The sequence below is a fragment of the Eleutherodactylus coqui genome, chromosome 5 (genome assembly GCF_035609145.1).
Source record: "Eleutherodactylus coqui strain aEleCoq1 chromosome 5, aEleCoq1.hap1, whole genome shotgun sequence".
NCBI classification, from domain to species: domain Eukaryota; kingdom Metazoa; phylum Chordata; class Amphibia; order Anura; family Eleutherodactylidae; genus Eleutherodactylus; species Eleutherodactylus coqui.
The window spans coordinates 36,456,911-36,476,765 of record NC_089841.1 but is presented as its reverse complement, the minus strand read 5'-3'; the positions used below and the strand labels follow the sequence as shown (position 1 = coordinate 36,476,765).

Below are 19,855 nucleotides of genomic sequence, written 5' to 3'. Positions count from 1 at the left end.
AGTTTTTCCTCCGGTTCAGACTGATGTTTCCGTTGCTTCTGTGGACAGGTTGGTACCCAATGTCCGGCTTCCTCACAGCAGAGGCAAAGACAGTGAGTCATCCGGAATTGTCGCCGTTCCCCGGGACTTAGCTGGTCCACTTCCATAGGCGCGGCCCCAGGAGTTGGCATGGGAGAAGTGGGGGCGGGTCTTCAGGGCTCCCTAGTTTTACAGGCCTGATGTTACTTTTCTCTAGATCTCAGTCTCCTGTCAGCCTTTACTGCCAATTCCATAGCCTCCTTAAGTGTTACAGGAGCGGGATGGGAAATAATTAGATCCTTGACAGCATCAGAAAGACCCAACAAAAACACATCTTTGAGGGTACCATTGTTCCAGGAGGTTTCACCGGCATACTGTCTAAACTTAGAGCAGTAGTCTTCAGCACACTGCTGCCCCTGACGCAAAGCCGTGATGTGAGACACTGCTAATCCTGCCCGGTCCGGCTCATCAAAAGTACCTCCTAGTTCCCGAAAAAACAATCAACAGACTGCAGGCAAGCCGAACTGTTGGGTAAGGAGTAGGCCCATGTCTGGGGGTACCCCGCAGTAGGGACATAATCAATTCCCCTTCTGTGACTCTGAGCTGGAGGATCAGGGCCGCATCCGGAAATATAGTCTATAGATTATACAGTACTGAGAGAGCTAACTATGAGTGCATCAATGCCGATATTAGTAATCTGAATGAATTAAGAATCCAGGACTACTAAACAGGCCCTGGAAGGAGAAGAAGTGTGCTCACTGACATTTATACTGGGCCCACAACTTGTCCTTATATCCTCTCTCTTTTGCTCGCATGAATTCAAGCATAAGAGGGTTTCTAGAGAGGCATATAGGTTTCTGAATAATGATATGAAGATCCGCACTACTGCATGATATACTTCAATCAACCTTTATTACAACACAGCTCTCTAGAAACGTATTCTCCCTCTGTTTAAAACTATACTATGCTCATCATCTATTTAAGCTTCATTGCTGAGTCTATCTAGTGATGGTAGCTGAGTTGTTCATTACTTTGATAGTGAACTAAGAGCACAAGAGAGGGACACTAGTATAGAATTTGGTCCGAGTTCTTTTTAATTGTTCGTTGATTAAAGCCACTGTACGTTGCCAACATGCTCTTCCTCTCTGCTATGATTGTATACAGAGGGAAGCAGTATTAGGATGTGGCACCTAGGTCCTTGAAGAGACTCTCATATCTCCATCAACCCAGTGGCTTCTGTGTTGTGCCCCGTGTTCGTTTAAGTAATTTTTAAATATAATTAATAAAGAATTATCATTTTAAATTTGTCTAAACTGTGAAACGGAAATATAGTCTACATGCCTGCTGAAAAACAAAAAGCTTGCTTCTCTCCCTGGAAAACACCTCAGGGAGAGGACACTTGGGTTCAGGGAAAGACGGGGTGGCAGGAACCTGCGCCAACACCCGCTGCTCCTGGGCCACCATACCACCGGACAGGTCTTGGATCACGCCCACTAAACCCTGCAACCGACCTGCGAGAGTACTCATGGCCTCCATTGGAGAGCACAAAGCAAAACCCGCTGGGCAATTTTAAAGGCCAGTTATGTTACGGTATCCTACCTGATGATACTCCAGCCTGGGTTGCCCTAGAACTTACCCACAACCCCTGTCTATTTGCCTCCATTCTTGGCTAAGCCAAGCCGGGCAACTGGGCGGCAGTCCTTGCTCTCACTAGGGACCAAGAGGGGGGACTGGCGTACCAAGATGGAACAGGGTAGAATACCGACAGGAAGGGCAGATGAAGAAAACCAACAGACCGAGGCAGATGGGATGACCTGGCAGATATAGCAAAAGCTGACAAACAGGAGACTGACAGAGGCAGGATGCTAGCACACTGAACAGAAACCAATACCTGGCAGTGAATGGACCTCACTGCCAGCCTTATAAACAGAAGCCTCCTCCCATACACAGGGGCTCGTGCATGGAGCTCGACTCACAGGCGCGCACGCTGCCTGGTCCCACGAGCGCGCGCACCGCGCCGACCAGCCACCCACGTCCCCGGCAGACGGACAACCAGCCGGGGGGACGCACCCCGACCGCGGGACCCAGCACCCTGCCACCCTGGGAGGACTCGCAGCCGCTGAATGGTAACATGTACCCATATAGGCTCTGAAATATCCTTCTTAAGTATCTGTGCCCAAAACTGTACACAATATTCCATGTGTGGTCAAACCAGTGATTTGTGAAGAGGAAGAAAATGTTCTTGTCATGTGCCCCTAGAGCTCTTTCGATGCACCTCATTATCCTATTTGCCTTGGCAACAGCTGCCTGACACTGGATGCTCCAGTTAAGCTTACAGGTAACTAAAATTCTTAAGTCGTTTTCCATGTCAGTTTTTTCCCAGGAGGTAAAGAAAAGGATTTCTTTCTAGGAAAGTCTGTACGAATGGAACAGTGGGAAAGAGGCAAAAAAACAAACCACTCTGAGGAGCAGAAAGAAAATCTATAGCGTACCCTGAAGAGACAATCTTGCTCACCCAGGAGTCTTGGATGTGAGTAAAATAAACATCCCTAAAAAGCAGGAGATGCACCCACCCTCCTCCCTGATTACGTAGGTGGGGACCACCCTTCATGTCGAGGAAGGCTTGATTGTTTGAATTTTTTGTGGTCCTGAGAGGACAGGCAAGACTCCCAAGGCCATGGGCTGAAGCAACAAAAGGAACAAAAATTAGTTGTCTTCTTCTTGGCACTATACTGGCGAATTGACCTGTATTGTGGAAGGTGAGAACTTTTTCCCCGTGTCGCCTTAGAAATAAATTTTGTCTATGCTGCTGACGAAGAAGCAAATTCCTGTAAAGGGAAGGACAGTTAGAAACGTTTTAGAGGTGATGTCTGCAGACCAACACTTTGGACATAAGGTGTGGCGAATTGCCACAGAAAGTGCTGAGGCATGGGCTAGGAGCCTGGCAGCATTCAGGGAGGCATCACAGAGAAATTTGCCTGCCTGAGAGAGCTGAAGGGCAAGCTCAACCAACTCCTCCTGGGGGGGCACCGGATAGGATGCCACAGCGCAGTTGTTTTACCAATTACTAAACCAGAATGAGGTGAAGAGGAGGGTTGGGGTAGGGATGGGGACGACCCGTTTGCCTTGAAAGATGACTTGGTGAAGGATTCCAGCAGTTAAAACATGTTGCATCTGTCAGGTATGAGGTATTGCATTTGGGTAGGCAAGACAATTTATCATCCACCAAAGGTGAGGTAGACCACTTTTTAATTGATTCCTCAGGGAACAGATATATTACATCCAAGCACTTAGGCTTGAGGTCTGTCATCCCCAATAATCCCACAGACCACAGAATAACATATCTGCAGCCGCTGACTGAGGAGAATCTGTGACTCCTCTCTGCTGTATGTAGTGATTACTACTCACCTGGGCGGTTACCTGTAGGAATCTCCTCTTTACACCGCTGATCGCCCCTCACATTTGTCTCTGTAGTATTAATATCGGTCAAATCTTCATCCCGATACAAAAGCTGTGAGACAAATATTGTAAAAGTCAGCAGACGGTTGGAGAAGCCGTGTGGAAGATTTTACATGACAAGATCATTATTCATCATGACCAAAAATAACCTGACAGGAGTAGTTATCTGAGCCACATCGATGCAGGTCAAGAAGCTGGTCGTAGATATTAGATGCCGGCGCAATGACCCCTCAGGAACCTCATACACATGTATATTTGGCATGGCTAGACACGCTGCACGTGGAGGAGATCATCGTTAATAGTCCCAAAAATCTTACTGCAGCATGTATGGCCGGAGGCCTAGTTTTGTCACGGTTACACCTACCCTCCATCTGCACCCTCGGGGGGGTATGCAGAAGAAATAACAGAGTTGAGTCCAGCAATAGTTTAGAAGTCTGGGAGTGTACAGATTTACTAACTTTGGTATTTGAAGTACAATCTGATTTACAATACTGTAGATAAGCATTTGAAATGGATACACGAAGATGCCGTACTAGGCAGGCAATTGAACACGATGAGAAAGTACAAAGATATTGATTTGGACTGAGACCTGACTTCAACGCTCTCTCTTCTTTCCTTTTTTACTGAATTGGTTTGATTAGACAATTTCCCCACTAGCTGCTTTAGATAAAGGATTGATTTGGATTTTAGTGAAGTGTATATGAAGCAGAGGGACGAGTGACTGTAAGGCTAATCCTGGCTTTGACTTCACTGGGTAGCTATGACTCACTGTTTGTAGAAGGCTGACCTCAGAAAGGTTTTCCTTTCCTCCGATATGTAGGTGACAAGGAAGTGGGTTTACACCTCGCTCGACCTTGGAAGACGACGTGCTGAACTGCTGGCTTGCTCTAGTATGGGTAATTCCTCCACTCCGAGACGACTGAACTGCAACCTCTCCTCTCTCACACCTGGCTAAGTCTGCCTAACAGCTCTCTGTCTCCTCCTTTTATCTACTCTATTCCTTTCCCGTGCTTTCTGGACTCCTTCTACTCTTGCATAGGGACTTGTGTTGTGGCTTTCCTACCCTTAGACTCTGCACCAGTGAAATTGAACCTGACTGTCAGCCAATGAGAGACCAGCTGACATCAATGTTAAGCTCAAGGCTTAGACGAGAAGGGGAGAAACAGGTTCTCTTCTACAGACGGCACCTTCTATATCCATGAATGGTATATATAGAGGTGCGACAGAACAAGTGTACTGTTAGTGTTCTGTAGGATCCGCTGGGCCACTACACATCTGCTGTTTGTCTCGGAGCAGATAGATATAAATCCAACCTATTGGCTCCTTATTCCCACCAGCAGTCTCCACCGCCAGAAAACTGGGAGAAGATCCAGACAACATGTAATGTCTCTAGTCAGTGGTAATCCTGCCATCTCACCGGCCTCATCACACAAGTAGAAGACATCTAATAAGACTGAAGACAAGAGCTTCACAGCCTTCTACAGATCAGAGGGACATCTCCATCTACCTGGTGGTCCTGTGGAAGAAGAGGACAGGGACATCTCTCTGGTGGGCTTCTCTTACTGGATGGAACTGGAGGAAACACAGACAGACACTGAAGTCATTCTTTACATACAGATAAAGTCCCCGTGTATTTAGTCCTGTCTATTACCTGGTGATGGGAGCGGCTGGCGGGTCTCCATCATGGCCTCCTCATATAGATCTTTGTGTTCTTCTAAATACTCCCACTCCTCCATGGAGAAATAGACGACAACATCCTGACACCTTACAGGAACCTGACAACACAATATACAGTCATCACCCAGAAGCCTCTAGTGCTGTTATTGTATAATGTCCCAGCATTCCCCAGCAGCGTCACCTCTCCAGTCAGCAGCTCAATCATCTTGTTGGTGAGTTCTAGAATCTTCTGTACATTGATGTCCTCATATATCAGGGGGTGAGGTGGGGGCCCCGTGATTGGGCTCAGGGGTCTTCCCCATCTATCACACACAGGGGCCTGACAGCCATCACTAGGGGTCTTCTTCACTACTGTGTAATCCTGTATATGAGGAGACATTAATAAATATCACTGCAGACATTTCCAGAGGCCATCACCTCTCCAGTGACATCATATGTTATTACCATAGATAAGAATGATGTACTGTGACATCATCAGAATCTCTCACCTCTCCAGTAAGCTGGAAGATTATTTCTAGAGTGAGATTTAATATTCTCTCCGCCATCTTGTTCCTGACCTTCTTCATTCTTGATCCTATAGTGTAGGCACCTAAATAGTAAAAGGAGACTGTAAAAACTATACAAAATTCCATATAAAAATGTACAATTACAAGAGATAATGAGGGGAAGCTTTTAAAAAGATAATAAAACATAGATTTTCTATTGTCTCTTTTCATATGGATTGGAACATGAGTTGAACTTCTTGTCAGGGCAGTTGCTCCAGCTTTGAGGATGTCAGATCTTCCCATGACGTCTACAAGCAATATGTGGCCACAATGGTGATGGCAATATACATTGTAGTGGCATGAAAAAGGGCACTAAATAGTGCTGTTTAGCTGTGGGGACCGGTAATATAATAACCAGCTCTAGGGGTTTAATCTGAGTCATTTTGCACAAGGGATGCAGGTAACCTAGCAAACAGTCAGGTCGTTTTATTCAGATGCACAGGATAGAAAAAAATGTCTAGAGACTCAGATGATACAGGTAGCCTAGCAACCAAATAGGTTGTGATTGGCTGCAGACAGACTGGTCAGGTGACAGAGACTATAACTAGCTGGACACAACAAACGCAAGGAGAGAAGCCAGAGGAAAGAAAGAGAGAAGCCAGGGAGAAAGAGGAAAGGAAAGAGAGAAGCAGGAGAGAAAGAGAAAGACGGGATAAGAAAGAGAGAAAGCAGAGAAACAGTGAGTAAAGGAGAGTCAGTTGTGACAGTGAGTAGAGGAGATAAGAGAGAGAGAGCCGAGATAAAGAAAGGGAGATAAAGAGATGTAAATATGAAGAGAGATGGAGAAAAGAAATTCAGAGTAAGCTCCTAGTACATAAACGTGTTAGACACAAGTATCTTCTTTGTTTCAAATTGTATATCATGTGTTACTCGCTATGTGTGTTGAAGAGAATTACTGGTGTGGGGGGTCTGGAACGCAGACCGAAATGCGAATGTTGCCTGTATCCAAATTAAGAGGAAATATTATATAGAGTACTCATAGTTGAGAACCATAATGACCCACTATACACAGACTTAGTAAATCAGAATGAATTCTGTTTATTGTTGTACTTTGCTAGTTTATATGCAAGTTGTAAAGAAGGCGTTTCCAATACCTAGTTTCATTCTACTTTTGCTGACCAAACCCTCATTCCAACAGATTACAATAGGGCTGTAAATCAAAAGCCTTTTAAACAAAAGGTATCAACAAAGCTGTTTGAACTATACATAAAACAATTACATGTGATAATAAAGGTTGTCTCCTGGCTGCCTGAGTACCTACTTAATCAGAATGTAATCTTAAAGATCCATCAACAATTTGCACATCAAAAGAGGGGACATTGTTTCTACTTTTCACATAGACAAAACTGGTCCAGCCACCTACTGGGAGTCAGCACAAAGTTGGTAAGTTGGTATTCAGTAAGATAGCTGAATAAAATCTAATTAATCATACATTTAGTATTTTAAAATCAATATTCAAATAAACGCTTGAATATACCTTTTTACATATGATTCTATATCCAAATTCTACTAGCAACTTCCGGAATGTTTTACATATAATACATAACATTATATAACCAAATAACTAATGTCACATTTATTACACTGTTTCCTTATCTTTCTTATGTTAGGTTATTGATTAATAATGATTGACCCCTATCATTCCCCCATTTGGACATCAGAGCCACCATTATCTCCTGGTTCTGTCACCCATAGGTGCCGGGTTCCCAGGTAGGAATGGTGCACTCTATGTCCATCAAGATATGAAGACATAATATCAAATATTGCAAGTCAATCAAGTTTACAATACAGTAATCTTAGATTTATCAACATCAATATCGTCATCGTCATATTAGACACTTAAAGGGGTGTAGAAATCGGCATTCAGTACATTTAGCTATTCATAAAATTATTACCTTAATTGCAATATATATATATATATATATATATATATATATATATATATATATATATATATATATATACACACACAAGATTATACTAGTCGGACGATTGCAGAGTAGCTGTTACTTCTGTTGCCTTAATTCGTTGGCATTTCCCGATTTCATTAGAGTCACAAGTAAAATTACAACATTCTTCAGCCAACGCAACATTTCTCACCTAAAACCGAGTTATATTCGTCCAATGTATATATTCAATGGTATCGCAATGGGAACAATATTCAAATAAATTAAGGAAGGTGTTTTCCTGAACAACATTGTCATCTACTACATCACTATCATTGTGAACTATTGAGCGTATGTCTCGAAGAGTCTCTACAGGAGTGGGGACAGATAATAGAAAAGTCCGCAAAATGTCCTCTCCACTCCTGAGGTTGGGCATACACGTGTGGGAAATATTTGCCCATCCAGTCCATCGCTTCTCCATGTGGATCGTTCGTAGTGGTGTTTCCCAATAAGAAGACAGTCCAATAAGACAAATGCAGAAGTGAAAATCAAAATGTCCATTACCTCCCCCACCCAAACAACGCCGGGATCCCACCCATCACTTTTCCTCTGGCTCGGGAACTTTCTTGCAGTGGGAGGCATGTATCCACTTTTACAGAAGTAGGCGTTGACAACAGAACTTGGTATGGTCGTCAAACCTTGGGTCCAAGGCCTTTATTACGTGTCTTTTTTTTGCGACCACCCAGTCTCCAGGCTGCAAGAAATGAGTCCCCTCTAGATTGTCAGGGTCTGGAATTGGGGAAAACACTAGATCGGGTGTTATTTTCAGTTTACGACATAATTCTTGTACATATTCAATAACCTTATCACACCCCTGCTGCAGGGCCTGTGGATGGTACAGGCCTAATCTTGGCATAGAGCCAAACACTTCTTTTAACTTAAGCATATCATTTCAGTTCTTTCAACTCTGTTAAACTCTGCGGGTGGTATGGAGTGTAAAACGCTTGTTCCACCCCAAGGCTGACATCACCTCTCGCATCACTTAACCTGTAAATTGTGTACCTCTGTCACTCTCAATTGTCTCTAGTACCCCAAATCTACATACAAGTTCTGACACAAGTTTAGTCACTGTACATTGTGCGGTGGCTTTGAACAGGTCCACGCACACAAGGACGTACTCATACCTGCCTGATTTGGGAAACTGGATGTAATCGATTTGTAATCTCTGAATAGGATACAGTGGTCACTTCACATGCCTTCACATATGCCTTCGCCAACCTGTCCAACCCTGGAGCATACCATACCTTGTCCATAACAGAAACCATGGCATTCCGAGAGGCATGCACTTTCCCGTGAGCTAGGACGGCGAGGTGGGGGTAGGCAGCCGCTGGTACATCATCTACGTCCCGTAGGACGCCAAATCCCAAATCAACAAGAGTGGTGGGACCAAGATCCAACTTACAGCACAAGGGGTCTTGCGTACTGTCCAGGAGGGCTGCAGCCTTGGCTGCCCTATCCCCCTGTTCTCTGGTGACTGCCCCTGCGTGTGTGCTTTAACCTTTATTATGGCCACCTGTAATGGGCTTGCCTTGTGCCGTGAGAAAGCTCCTGGACCGCCAGATGGGTCCATAATCGTGTGCAGTACCAAAGGCGTACCTGGAATCAGTGTAGATATTAGTAGTGGTATATTTTTCAATCGTACAGGCCTCAGTTCCTGCGCTGACATGTGTGGCGGCAGTGGTTTTTGTACAAGCATCTCATTCAGTGTGACTACTTCAAAACCTGTTACAAACCCTCCTTTGTCATTCAGGTATCTAGATCCATCCACAAACATTTCAAGGTGGGGGTTTAGGAGGTGTTTGTCAGTGACATGTGCGAACCCAGCTGTCTCAATCATGCTGGTGTTCTGCGTCAAAGGCCTCCTCTTCATCATCAGTCAGAGAATTTGCAAAGAGCTGGTCCTCTGTACTTACTCCCCCATTTGAATCAGTGTCACCTAATGGCAATAAGGTGGCCGGATTCAAAGTGGTGCAACGTTGAAATGAGACATTTGATGAAGAGTGTAAATGCAAGTTCCATTTTGATCCGTCTAGCAAGAGACAGATGTCTACGGCTTACCTGTGTCAGGATACCATGTATGTCATGTGGGGTGTAGATCACCATGGTGTGATCTAAGAAGTTTCTCTTTGCTGGCTTTGCAGCCATTCTACTCTGATGGAGGAAACACAAAAGGCTTAGTGATGCATTGAGGTAACTATTTGTGTCAGCAGTACATAAAAGAAAATAAAAACAAATCATCAACATATTACAAGAGGGCGGTGCCCTCGCGAATTGGCCAGGCGTCTAATACCAGTTTCATGAATCTGGTGAACTGGTATTGGGCTATACTGTGCCCCTTGTGGCAGCACTATCCAACAGTACTGCTTTCCTCTGGAATTAAATACAAACAAATACAGACAGTCTGTCGAGGTCCGTCTGACTGGTAGCCCAAAGGCTCAAAGGAACGACACTAAGAACTTGTTTCTCTGCGTGCGTAAAAGTGAAGACAGGGAGAGGTGTCGCTAGGTCTGCTGCCATCCGACAGAAGGTCGGGTGACTTTCAGACCTGGGGTGTATACGAGCCTCACCGGACGAGTGAAGTTCGATACAAGATCCCAAGGATCCCATCATTTCGGTTCCCAATATGCTTTCAGGACTTTCCAGCACAAGGAAGCGCATGAGGCATCGTGACCCTTTAAACATTACCTCTAGTGGTTCAGTTTCTGCCAGCTGAATTGGCACTCCTGAAACCCCTTGCACCAATTACTGCTAGATAATCAAGCTGGTATTCTATTAAAATAGATCAGAACCTTGTAGCAAAAAAAAAAATTAAAAATTAAAAATTTAGAAATTGCTGACCTGCAATACCTGGATCACCTATGTCAGATGTCCAGTTCCTTGTGCTAAGCAATGACTCAGGAATTGGAGTTTGTCTTGGAGGTGGCTTACTATTTGTCAGGACCTGCGGAAAGCTGAGTTTCTGCAGTAGCTATCAAGACAAATACATGAGCCGGATCTACCAAGAGAGCAGTTAGTTTACAAACCTCCTCTGAACTGTCACTTGAGGTCTCTCAACCCGTACCGATCCATCCGGTGAAAATTTGATGGATGCAGATAAGGCTTGTAAGATATTAGTACAAATAACAGACATGAATTACAACAAGGCAGAATAATCCACAAACATGTATTCATATTGAAATATGATATTATTTAAGCAAATTCATTATTAATCTGATCCTGCCTGCAATGTCTTATCAAATTTAAGAAGAAAAAAAAAAAATTTCCTAACTGCCCAAGCTCCTCACCCCCTCCTTTGTAGACAAAAGAAGGATGAAACATTACCTACTTTTACATTATCTAGCTCCACTCCTTCGATGCTGGTCGTTTGCATGTCTCTCCTACAGAACATTCTTTCAGAGACAGTGCAGTACTAACAGCATTTAGCAGTGATATAGACGTCCAACCAATTACAGAACTGACATTTACACAAAAAGCAAAAAAAAAAACTAAAATATATCTTAAAAATCCCTATATGTTCTCTATTTTTAAGACCGTGTAATTCACATAATTCATTACAAATTTCTTATTTCATCAGCGTCTGTCTTCCTTTCTATGACACTGAATTTTATCTCTATGAAACAGAACAATAGCTAAGATATTAATAAGCAACTAAAACATTCAGACTTTAAACAGCATTAATTATTAGTAATTACTAGACGTATACTTCTCTCCTAGGCTGGTCTGTGTTGAGGGTGGAGGAACACCTCTTCCTATTGTTCTTCCCTCCCATCTCCTTACATCACCTAGCTCCACCCCCTGTGGTCTGGCTCAGCGTTTGGTCTTTCTTGCCTCATTTAGTTTCTAGCCACCGGACAGTATATACCATATAACACAAGTATCTCATGTGAAGTAGAAACTGGGATTGTATTTACTGTTCATAGAACTTCCCATATTGAACAAAGTATATATATATATATATTTAATATAATACAACATAGGGGCTTTTTCTTGTGCAGCCAAATATAACCAATTCTTAATTCAGATTTCTTTGCAAAGACAAGTAGGTCTTCTAAAGCCCAGTACTCCCCACCCTTTGAAATTTATCTTATCTTCTATAGAACACAGAAACTTGTCCAGACAGATAGCAAAGCTGTATAACTGGTTCCACTGCCTGTGACTATCTTCCTGGGCTGTCTATTTAAGATTAACCCAGAATGTAATACACTTGCCCCCACCTTACAAAAACTGCAAATTCACACTCAGTAAGGGGGGTTTTATTCATTCCTATACGGACTGATAATATGTGAAGTAGAAATTGGGATTGTATTTACTGTACACCAGACTTCCAATAATGAGCGAATTATGTATAGATAAGAAAAACTCTTAGTACCGCGGTTTTTACACAATTCGCTCAGAATAGGCTACCCAATGACAAACATAATACAACTTATGCCCATTTCCACCCACATACTTATATTCACCACTCCAGATAGCAACTATTATTACCGTGCATTGTTAAACCTTCTACCTTTCCTTAACTCATTGACTTGCTTTTTTTTCTATAACCTTCAGCTAAAATTGCTTACATCAACTTTACACTCAGGAAAAAAAAACAAAAAAAAAAACCACCCAGTATATATATACTTCATTGTTCTTTTGAACCCCCACAGATGTGAGTGGGGTATAACTTTCTTACACTTAGAAATTAGACATTACAAGAACACTAAGACGTACAACAAAGATTAGTTTACATAACAACAAGACTTACAAGACAAACAATAGTGGTTATTTGTCACATAATTGTCCACAGATTTTGCATGAACTTACTTTATGTCCCAGAGGGACACAAACTATAAGAGGATTCCCTTTCTCTGATAACCCCTTACTGCCGTATCTATACTTGCCTTAATCCATCTGTCTAACATATTTTTATACAACCTTTTGACTATCTCTGAATCTTTTCCCCAAACTTGCTGGTCTAAGACTCCCAAAATTCTAAACACCTTACTACATTCTTCTTCCCACAGCTAACGTGCCTTCTTTGTCTTTTACTATTTCTCTAGCTGATTTCCATATAGGCATACTACTTGCCCTGTACGTTTCCCATATTGTCTGTTCCTTTATCTAAACCGGCGTTTCTGATATCTTTCATGCTTTTTCCCGTACTGTTACCAGAACTCATAGTTAAAGGTTCCCGTTTTTCTAAGTCCTATCTTTCTATATTTTATACACTTGTCTGCAATCGTCTCCCCCTTCCCTTTCTCACACAGCTTATGGCACACAGAACCTTATTTGTCACACAGGTTTCTATTTGTCACACAGGTTTCTATTTGTCACACAGGTTTCTATTTGTCACACAGGTTTCTATAGGTCACACAGGCTTCTATAGGTCACACAGGCTTCTATAGGTCACACAGGCTTCTATAGGTCACACAGGCTTCTATAGGTCACACAGGCTTCTATTTCACACAGTACACTAAGGACCCCTGGTCCTGGAATAATTTTACGGACTCCTTAAGGGGGGGGTTTAGGGGAGACCAGACCTCTCTTCTAAGGGAACTTCTGGTGATATTATAACAGACTCAGTAAAAGCAAATTATGGCTAACACGACACAGACTATCAACGTACAGATTTCAACAATTACTACAGGCAACATGGCAATATACACACAAGGGTTCTTCCGTCTAGCACGGTCACTAAGAACACCGTAAATAACAGGCAGAAGCGTCCTATATAACATACAGCAACTCACCCCCTGTCGACACGAGGACTGAATGAAGTCAGGAGAGCCCAGAGCTTGAGTGGCAAGTCAAGAGCTTACCGTATACCGGTGTTTTGTAGATCTGGGGTCCCGTGGCCTCTCGTCCGGCTGGTCGGCAGGTAGTGTAGTCAGGTATCGGCTGCAGGTAAGGAGTTAGCTTCTGCCCCACTTGTCGGGCGCCAAATAAACTGTGGGGGGTCTGGAACGCAGACCGAAATGCGAATGTTGCCTGTATCCAAATTAAGAGGAAATATTATATAGAGTACTCATAGTTGAGAACCATAATGACCCACTATACACAGACTTAGTAAATCAGAATGAATTCTGTTTATTGTTGTACTTTGCTAGTTTATATGCAAGTTGTAAAGAAGGCGTTTCCAATACCTAGTTTCATTCTACTTTTGCTGACCAAACCCTCATTCCAACAGATTACAATAGGGCTGTAAATCAAAAGCCTTTTAAACAAAAGGTATCAACAAAGCTGTTTGAACTATACATAAAACAATTACATGTGATAATAAAGGTTGTCTCCTGGCTGCCTGAGTACCTACTTAATCAGAATGTAATCTTAAAGATCCATCAACAATTTGCACATCAAAAGAGGGGACATTGTTTCTACTTTTCACATAGACAAAACTGGTCCAGCCACCTACTGGGAGTCAGCACAAAGTTGGTAAGTTGGTATTCAGTAAGATAGCTGAATAAAATCTAATTAATCATACATTTAGTATTTTAAAATCAATATTCAAATAAACGCTTGAATATACCTTTTTACATATGATTCTATATCCAAATTCTACTAGCAACTTCCGGAATGTTTTACATATAATACATAACATTATATAACCAAATAACTAATGTCACATTTATTACACTGTTTCCTTATCTTTCTTATGTTAGGTTATTGATTAATAATGATTGACCCCTATCACTGGCATCCAAACTAAAAGAAAAAAAATAAATCCTAATTACCCACTAATAAGCCCACTATAGTACTTAGTGGCGTCACGAACAGGATTAAATCCCTTGTGACCTTACAACTGCCACTGCTAGTGATCGCATTGTATAATTATTTACAACTGTCATTTCAAGTGAACGATCATCTAAATTACCTGCAACTGTCATTTCAAATTTAAATGTCAGCCATTTTGTGGGTAATGCCTCTGCTTGAAGTCAATAAAAGAAAATGTCAGATTCAAGTGACAACGAACACCAAAGCAGCACGGGAGCAAAGATCCCTACTCCACCTCCCATAATGCCAATTTCCATGCCATATTACCTGGAAGCCCTTTGACTGCCTAGATATAATGGAGAACAATATCGACTCAGCAAGTTCAAGCAGAAGATGAAAGCGCTATACCGTCTGAGCTCTCTCACTAATGAACAAAAGCTGGAGATGTTAGTGGGCCAATTAGAAGGTGCTACAGCTAGAGAGGTCAAATTATGGCCTAGTGAACATAGGAAGAAGGTGGATCAGATTTTTGAGAGACTGCAGAACATCTTTGAGACCAGCACCGCATCCAGAGTAAAACAACGTTTCTTTAGCAGAATACAGAAATCACATGAAATTCTCTGAGAATACGCACTGTCGTTACAAGAAGACATGAAGGCCATGATCTACACACATTCAGTAGTAGCGATAGGAGCAGATCAGATGCTGAATGAACAATTTGTGGAAGGCGAAAGACAGCTGTGCATGCTATCTGTCCAGAACACGGGTCTTTTTTTCCTAGTCTTTGAGGAGCTGACCATACAGGTGATAGGCAGAGAAATCCCGATAGGCATTGGTGCAACGTCAGAGGCCTCTCCCTAAAGGGAGAAAAAACATTTATCTCCAGAATCCCCGAAGAATATTCTGGTGTTATAAGCGGGTCAGAGCCAGTCTGTTGATGAGATCCTCGATATTGTACAGAAGGATGTTGCAGCAGTAGCCCCTAGTGCATCCTCCCTCTGTAAGAAAATGGAAGAACTGGAGGTGAGATTAGACAAGCGATACGAATCAATAGTCCAGCTACTAAGTCTACCAAAATATGACCGAGTAGACCAGGCCCAGTTATTTGCAGGCATTGCCAGAGGAGAGGGCATACCGACTGTTGGCAGTTAAACAGATATTCCCTGAGGCCAAGGACCGTCCCTCAAGGAAACCAAGAGTGAGTCCTGAAATCCCCAGATGGTTCTCAAAGCATGTGGGACCCTGCCAGGAGGTTATCATCCACCTCAATGGCATACCTTTTTGAACGCTACTGGATACAGAATCTCAGGTGACCACCATACGCGTAGCCATATTTCAGAAGTATTGGTCCCTAGAAGAATTAGTACAACCTCCTGAACAGGTTATGAATGTTGCCGTTACCAATGGACAAAATGTTCCCTTAGTAGGCTACTGGGAGGCTACAGTGATGACCGGTAATGTCGAATTGCCCCTTCAAGGGATCTTAGTCATAGATGTAGCAGAGAGAAATGCTCCAGCCGTCATTTTGGGCATAAACATTCTTAGAACTATTTATGCCCAAAATGATGGCTGGAGAAATGCTCGAAGCCTTACGAAACTCCATTCCATCTGCTTCACAAGTCCAGCAACGAGCTTTACATCAGGCTATAAAAGTCTTGTCCGCCCACCAGAAGTTCATCAATGATAAAGGTGAAGTAGGACGTGCAAGAGTAAAAGACATGAGACCAATAACTTTAAAACCTGAAACTATAATTCTGGTGTCAAACTCGACCAGGTCTCCAAGGAAGGAATTACCAAGCCCTGATAGAGCCGCTTCAACTGGAAGAACATCTAGGTATTATGGCAGCCCGGAGTGTAGTGAACATCTCAAGAGGAAGCGTGCCGGTCCGCCTACTTAATATAGGAGTGTCTGCGGTACAGTTGAAGAAATATTACCCAGTGGCACAAATCTCACTATTACACGCGGACGATGTCCTCACCCTCTCCGGAGCAGAGGTTCAACAGAGTACACAGAGTCTCAACCACAGATATAGCCAACCTGAGACCCCTTGGTGGACTGAATTACAAATTGGAAATGCTGACACCCCTGCTACCAAGAAAGAAGGAGTGGTCAGAGTGGCTCAGAAATGTCATCAAGCCTTCAGTAAAAACCTGTTAGACTTTGGCCGAACTGAAGGTGTCTGTCACTATATCCCAACAGGATCCCATCAGAGAAAGATAGCGACCCATACCAGCAGCCATGTATCAACCTGTAAAGAAACTAATGAAAGACACCCAGGTGAAACAGGAGAGCCATAGCCCATGGGCAGCCCCATTGGTACTGGTGAAGAAAAAAGATGGAGGTATTTGATTTTGTGTGGATTATAGAAAATTGAACAATATCACACATAAAGAGGTCTATCCTTTGCCCCAAATCAAAGAATCCCTCACTGCTTTGGGGTCAGCAGCTTACTTCTCCAACCTAGATATGACTAGTGGATACTGGAAAGTACCAGCCTATTTAATGCTCCTGGCACTTTTCAAAGACCCATGGCAAGATTCTTTGGGCATACGAATTTTGAAACTGTGTTGCTTATCTGGACGATATAATTGTCTACTCCAAGACTTACGACGACCATCTGAAACACCTGGCTGAAGTGTTCAAGATACTAGTTAGCCATCATCTTAAGGTGAAGCCATCCAAATGTCATCTGTTACAAACGCAAGTACAATACTTAGGACAAGTCATCAGTTCGGAAGGAGTTAGACCCGATTCAGAGAAGATTGCAGCAGTACAAGAATGGCCAATACCCAAAACTGTTAAACAAGTGAGAAGTTTTTTAGGATTTGGAAGATACTATCGAAGATTTATCCCCAGTTTTGCTGAACCATTGCATGAACTGATCCGGGGAACGTCAAAACAAAACTGCTGAAAAACCATCTACATCACATTGGGGAAAGAACAACAAGAAGCTAAAAAATACGTTAATATCCCCTCCTGTCCTGGAATATCCGGACAAAGAAGTTCAAAGACTACTTGATCGCATCCACATTCATTACTTACACAAATAACGACCCTCTTGCACATTTAAAGTTCGTAAAATTGGGAGCTCTTGAACAGAGATGGGCTTCAGGGCTAGCCAGCTTTAACTTTACCATCAAATATAGAGCCAGAACGACTAATGCCAATGCCGATTCACTATCCAGACAACCTGCATCAATAGATTACTCCATTGAAGAAGATGATCAATGGGAGGAGATAGAGATGCCTGACTTTGGTTGCTACAACGTACAACAGAATGTCATCCAAACCACCAGTACTAATGAAGACAAACCTGTAGAAGAAAAACAGGGGATTGATCCTTAAATTCAAAGTCGCACCTTACGAAAACTTAGTCTGTTCTTGGCCCATGGTATTGTACCAGTCAGCGTGAGAAACGGGAAAACAGATCCAGAGTTTCACCGGTTGTGGCGGCAAAGAAAAAGACCCTTTGTAAAGAGAGGTCTTTTGTACAGAGGAACAATAGACCCCATCACCTATTCGAAGATATACCAAATCCTCATTCCATGAAGAGATGCACATCTTGTAATAACAGCGTACCCTGACGAATCTGGGCACAAAAAAGAGAATACCATCCGGAGAAGATTCTACTGGGTAGAATGAGAAGTGATATAGAGACATGGTGTTCAGAGTGCCAAACATGTGCTAAAAGGAGAAACAACACAGCTGACCAAAAAGCTCCTTTACACCCAACAGTGACAAAGAAACCATTAGAATTGCTTGCCCTTGACCACTTGAAGATTGAGCCGAGTAGGAGTGGCTTTACCTACCTGCTTACCATGATAGACCACTACACCAAATTCACATTAGCAATTCCTGTAAGAGATTTAACTGCCAAAGCAGCCAAAATGCCTTGGAAATACTTCTTAATGCTTTGTGGAACACCAGAAAAAATCCTCACCAATCAAGGAACAGCATTTGAGTCTCAACTGTTTTCAAGAATTGCGTAAACTGCATCAGTGCACAAAGATCCGAACGACAGCATATTATACTCAAGGAAATCGAGTCCGTGAGAAGAGGAACCAGACTATACTAAATCTATTACGTTCCATACCAACCTCCAAGAGAAGTGAATGGCCAGGTTTACTAACTGAATGTATGTATACAACACCATCCATTGTTCAATGGGATACACGCCTTATTACCTCATGTTTGGTTGACAAGGGAAATTGCCTGCTGATCTGTCAATGGGAGTACAAAGATGTAAATTGCTGACGTATCTGCTGGAGCTGGGGACGTGACGTGACATACTGACCAGAAAGTGTAGGCGCAGAGTGGTACAGTATTATTGTATCTTGTCACCACCAGGAAGCTAGGGGTTTGACAGGGCTTGGATGCAAGAACGCCCCTGTCATACCCCTAGCTCCTGATCGGGTGACTTCTCAAAGGTCCTAACAGTCCACTGTGTAGTGATTGTAGCCTTGGCTGGACAGTTAGGATTATTGTAGGTGTTAGGCTTACATTATTAGCTGAAAATACTTCGATATAAAACAAAAAATAATGTAAGCCTAACCAGAAAACACCCCTAACCCTCGTGGCTAAAAAGGCTAAAATCACGGCACTGTTTGGCCGGAGAACAGGCTGCTTCTAGGTGTGGAGGGACAAAGTGCTGGCCGCAAACACAGATGAGTCCGCCCCACAGGCGCTCTTAAGCTTTTAAATGTGTGGACCAACGCCTCTCCACTGCCTCCTTGCTGGCCGCTACAAGCAAGAGCAGACCCGCGGATCTTCACACTGCTGCCGCCCGGTAACAGTTCCGCGGGGAATAGTTACAGCGGCCCCAGAAAGGGGAGGGCACACTGAGTGCAGCGCTGCAGCCGGGAGGCCCACTGCCACTGATGCAGCCAGGGAGAGTGACAGCGGTTACGGTAAGGGGAGCCCACAGGCACTGCAACGCTGCTGTGGGGGAGTCCCGCCGCCGGGGACAGTGACAGCGGCCACGGTAAGGGGAGCCCACGGATGCTGCTGCGGGGGAGACCGCTGGGGACAGTGCAAGCGGCGAGAGTGACAGCGGCCCTGGTAAGGGCAGCGCACAGCTAGTGCAGCACTACTGTGGGGAAGCCGCCGCCTACACTCACAGCGGGTCCAGCAGCACACACGCAGTATACTTACATAAGGATACCGCTGTGTTGTGCTGAGTGCCAGGACCTGCTGTGAGGGAGAGAAATGATAGCCTATCAGGAACAGGGGGTGTCACCCCACCCTGTCAAGCACCTACTATCTTGTCACCTCCCACACTTCCGGTGGTGACAAGATACAAGAATACTGAGTGGCACACCCATTGATTAAATTGGCATTGAAGCCAGTGCTCCTACTTTCCTCGTCTGACCACTGATGAAGACATCCGGCCCGACAATCAGCTAATAGACGGGAGTCCTGAGCGACGATACATGCGTATTTGCGTATAAAATCAATGCGACCTGCTTGTGTGGGGTATTTTGTTTACTCTTAAATATGCAACAATTATATTCATAAGA

The 19,855-nt window shown here is 43.4% G+C and overlaps 1 protein-coding gene across 1 annotated transcript in view; it reads right to left on the bottom strand.

The window, feature by feature from the left end:
* Nucleotides 1–19,855, bottom strand: part of LOC136628738 (zinc finger protein 268-like) — a 451,149-nt gene that overhangs the window by 425,392 nt on the left and 5,902 nt on the right. Inside the window, exons 2-3 of the mRNA XM_066604840.1 lie at nucleotides 5,643–5,743; nucleotides 5,336–5,515 (exon numbers count right to left, since the gene is read on the bottom strand). Coding sequence (XP_066460937.1) covers nucleotides 5,336–5,515; nucleotides 5,643–5,743 — 281 coding nt within the window. The remainder of the gene's footprint in view (nucleotides 1–5,335; nucleotides 5,516–5,642; nucleotides 5,744–19,855) is intronic.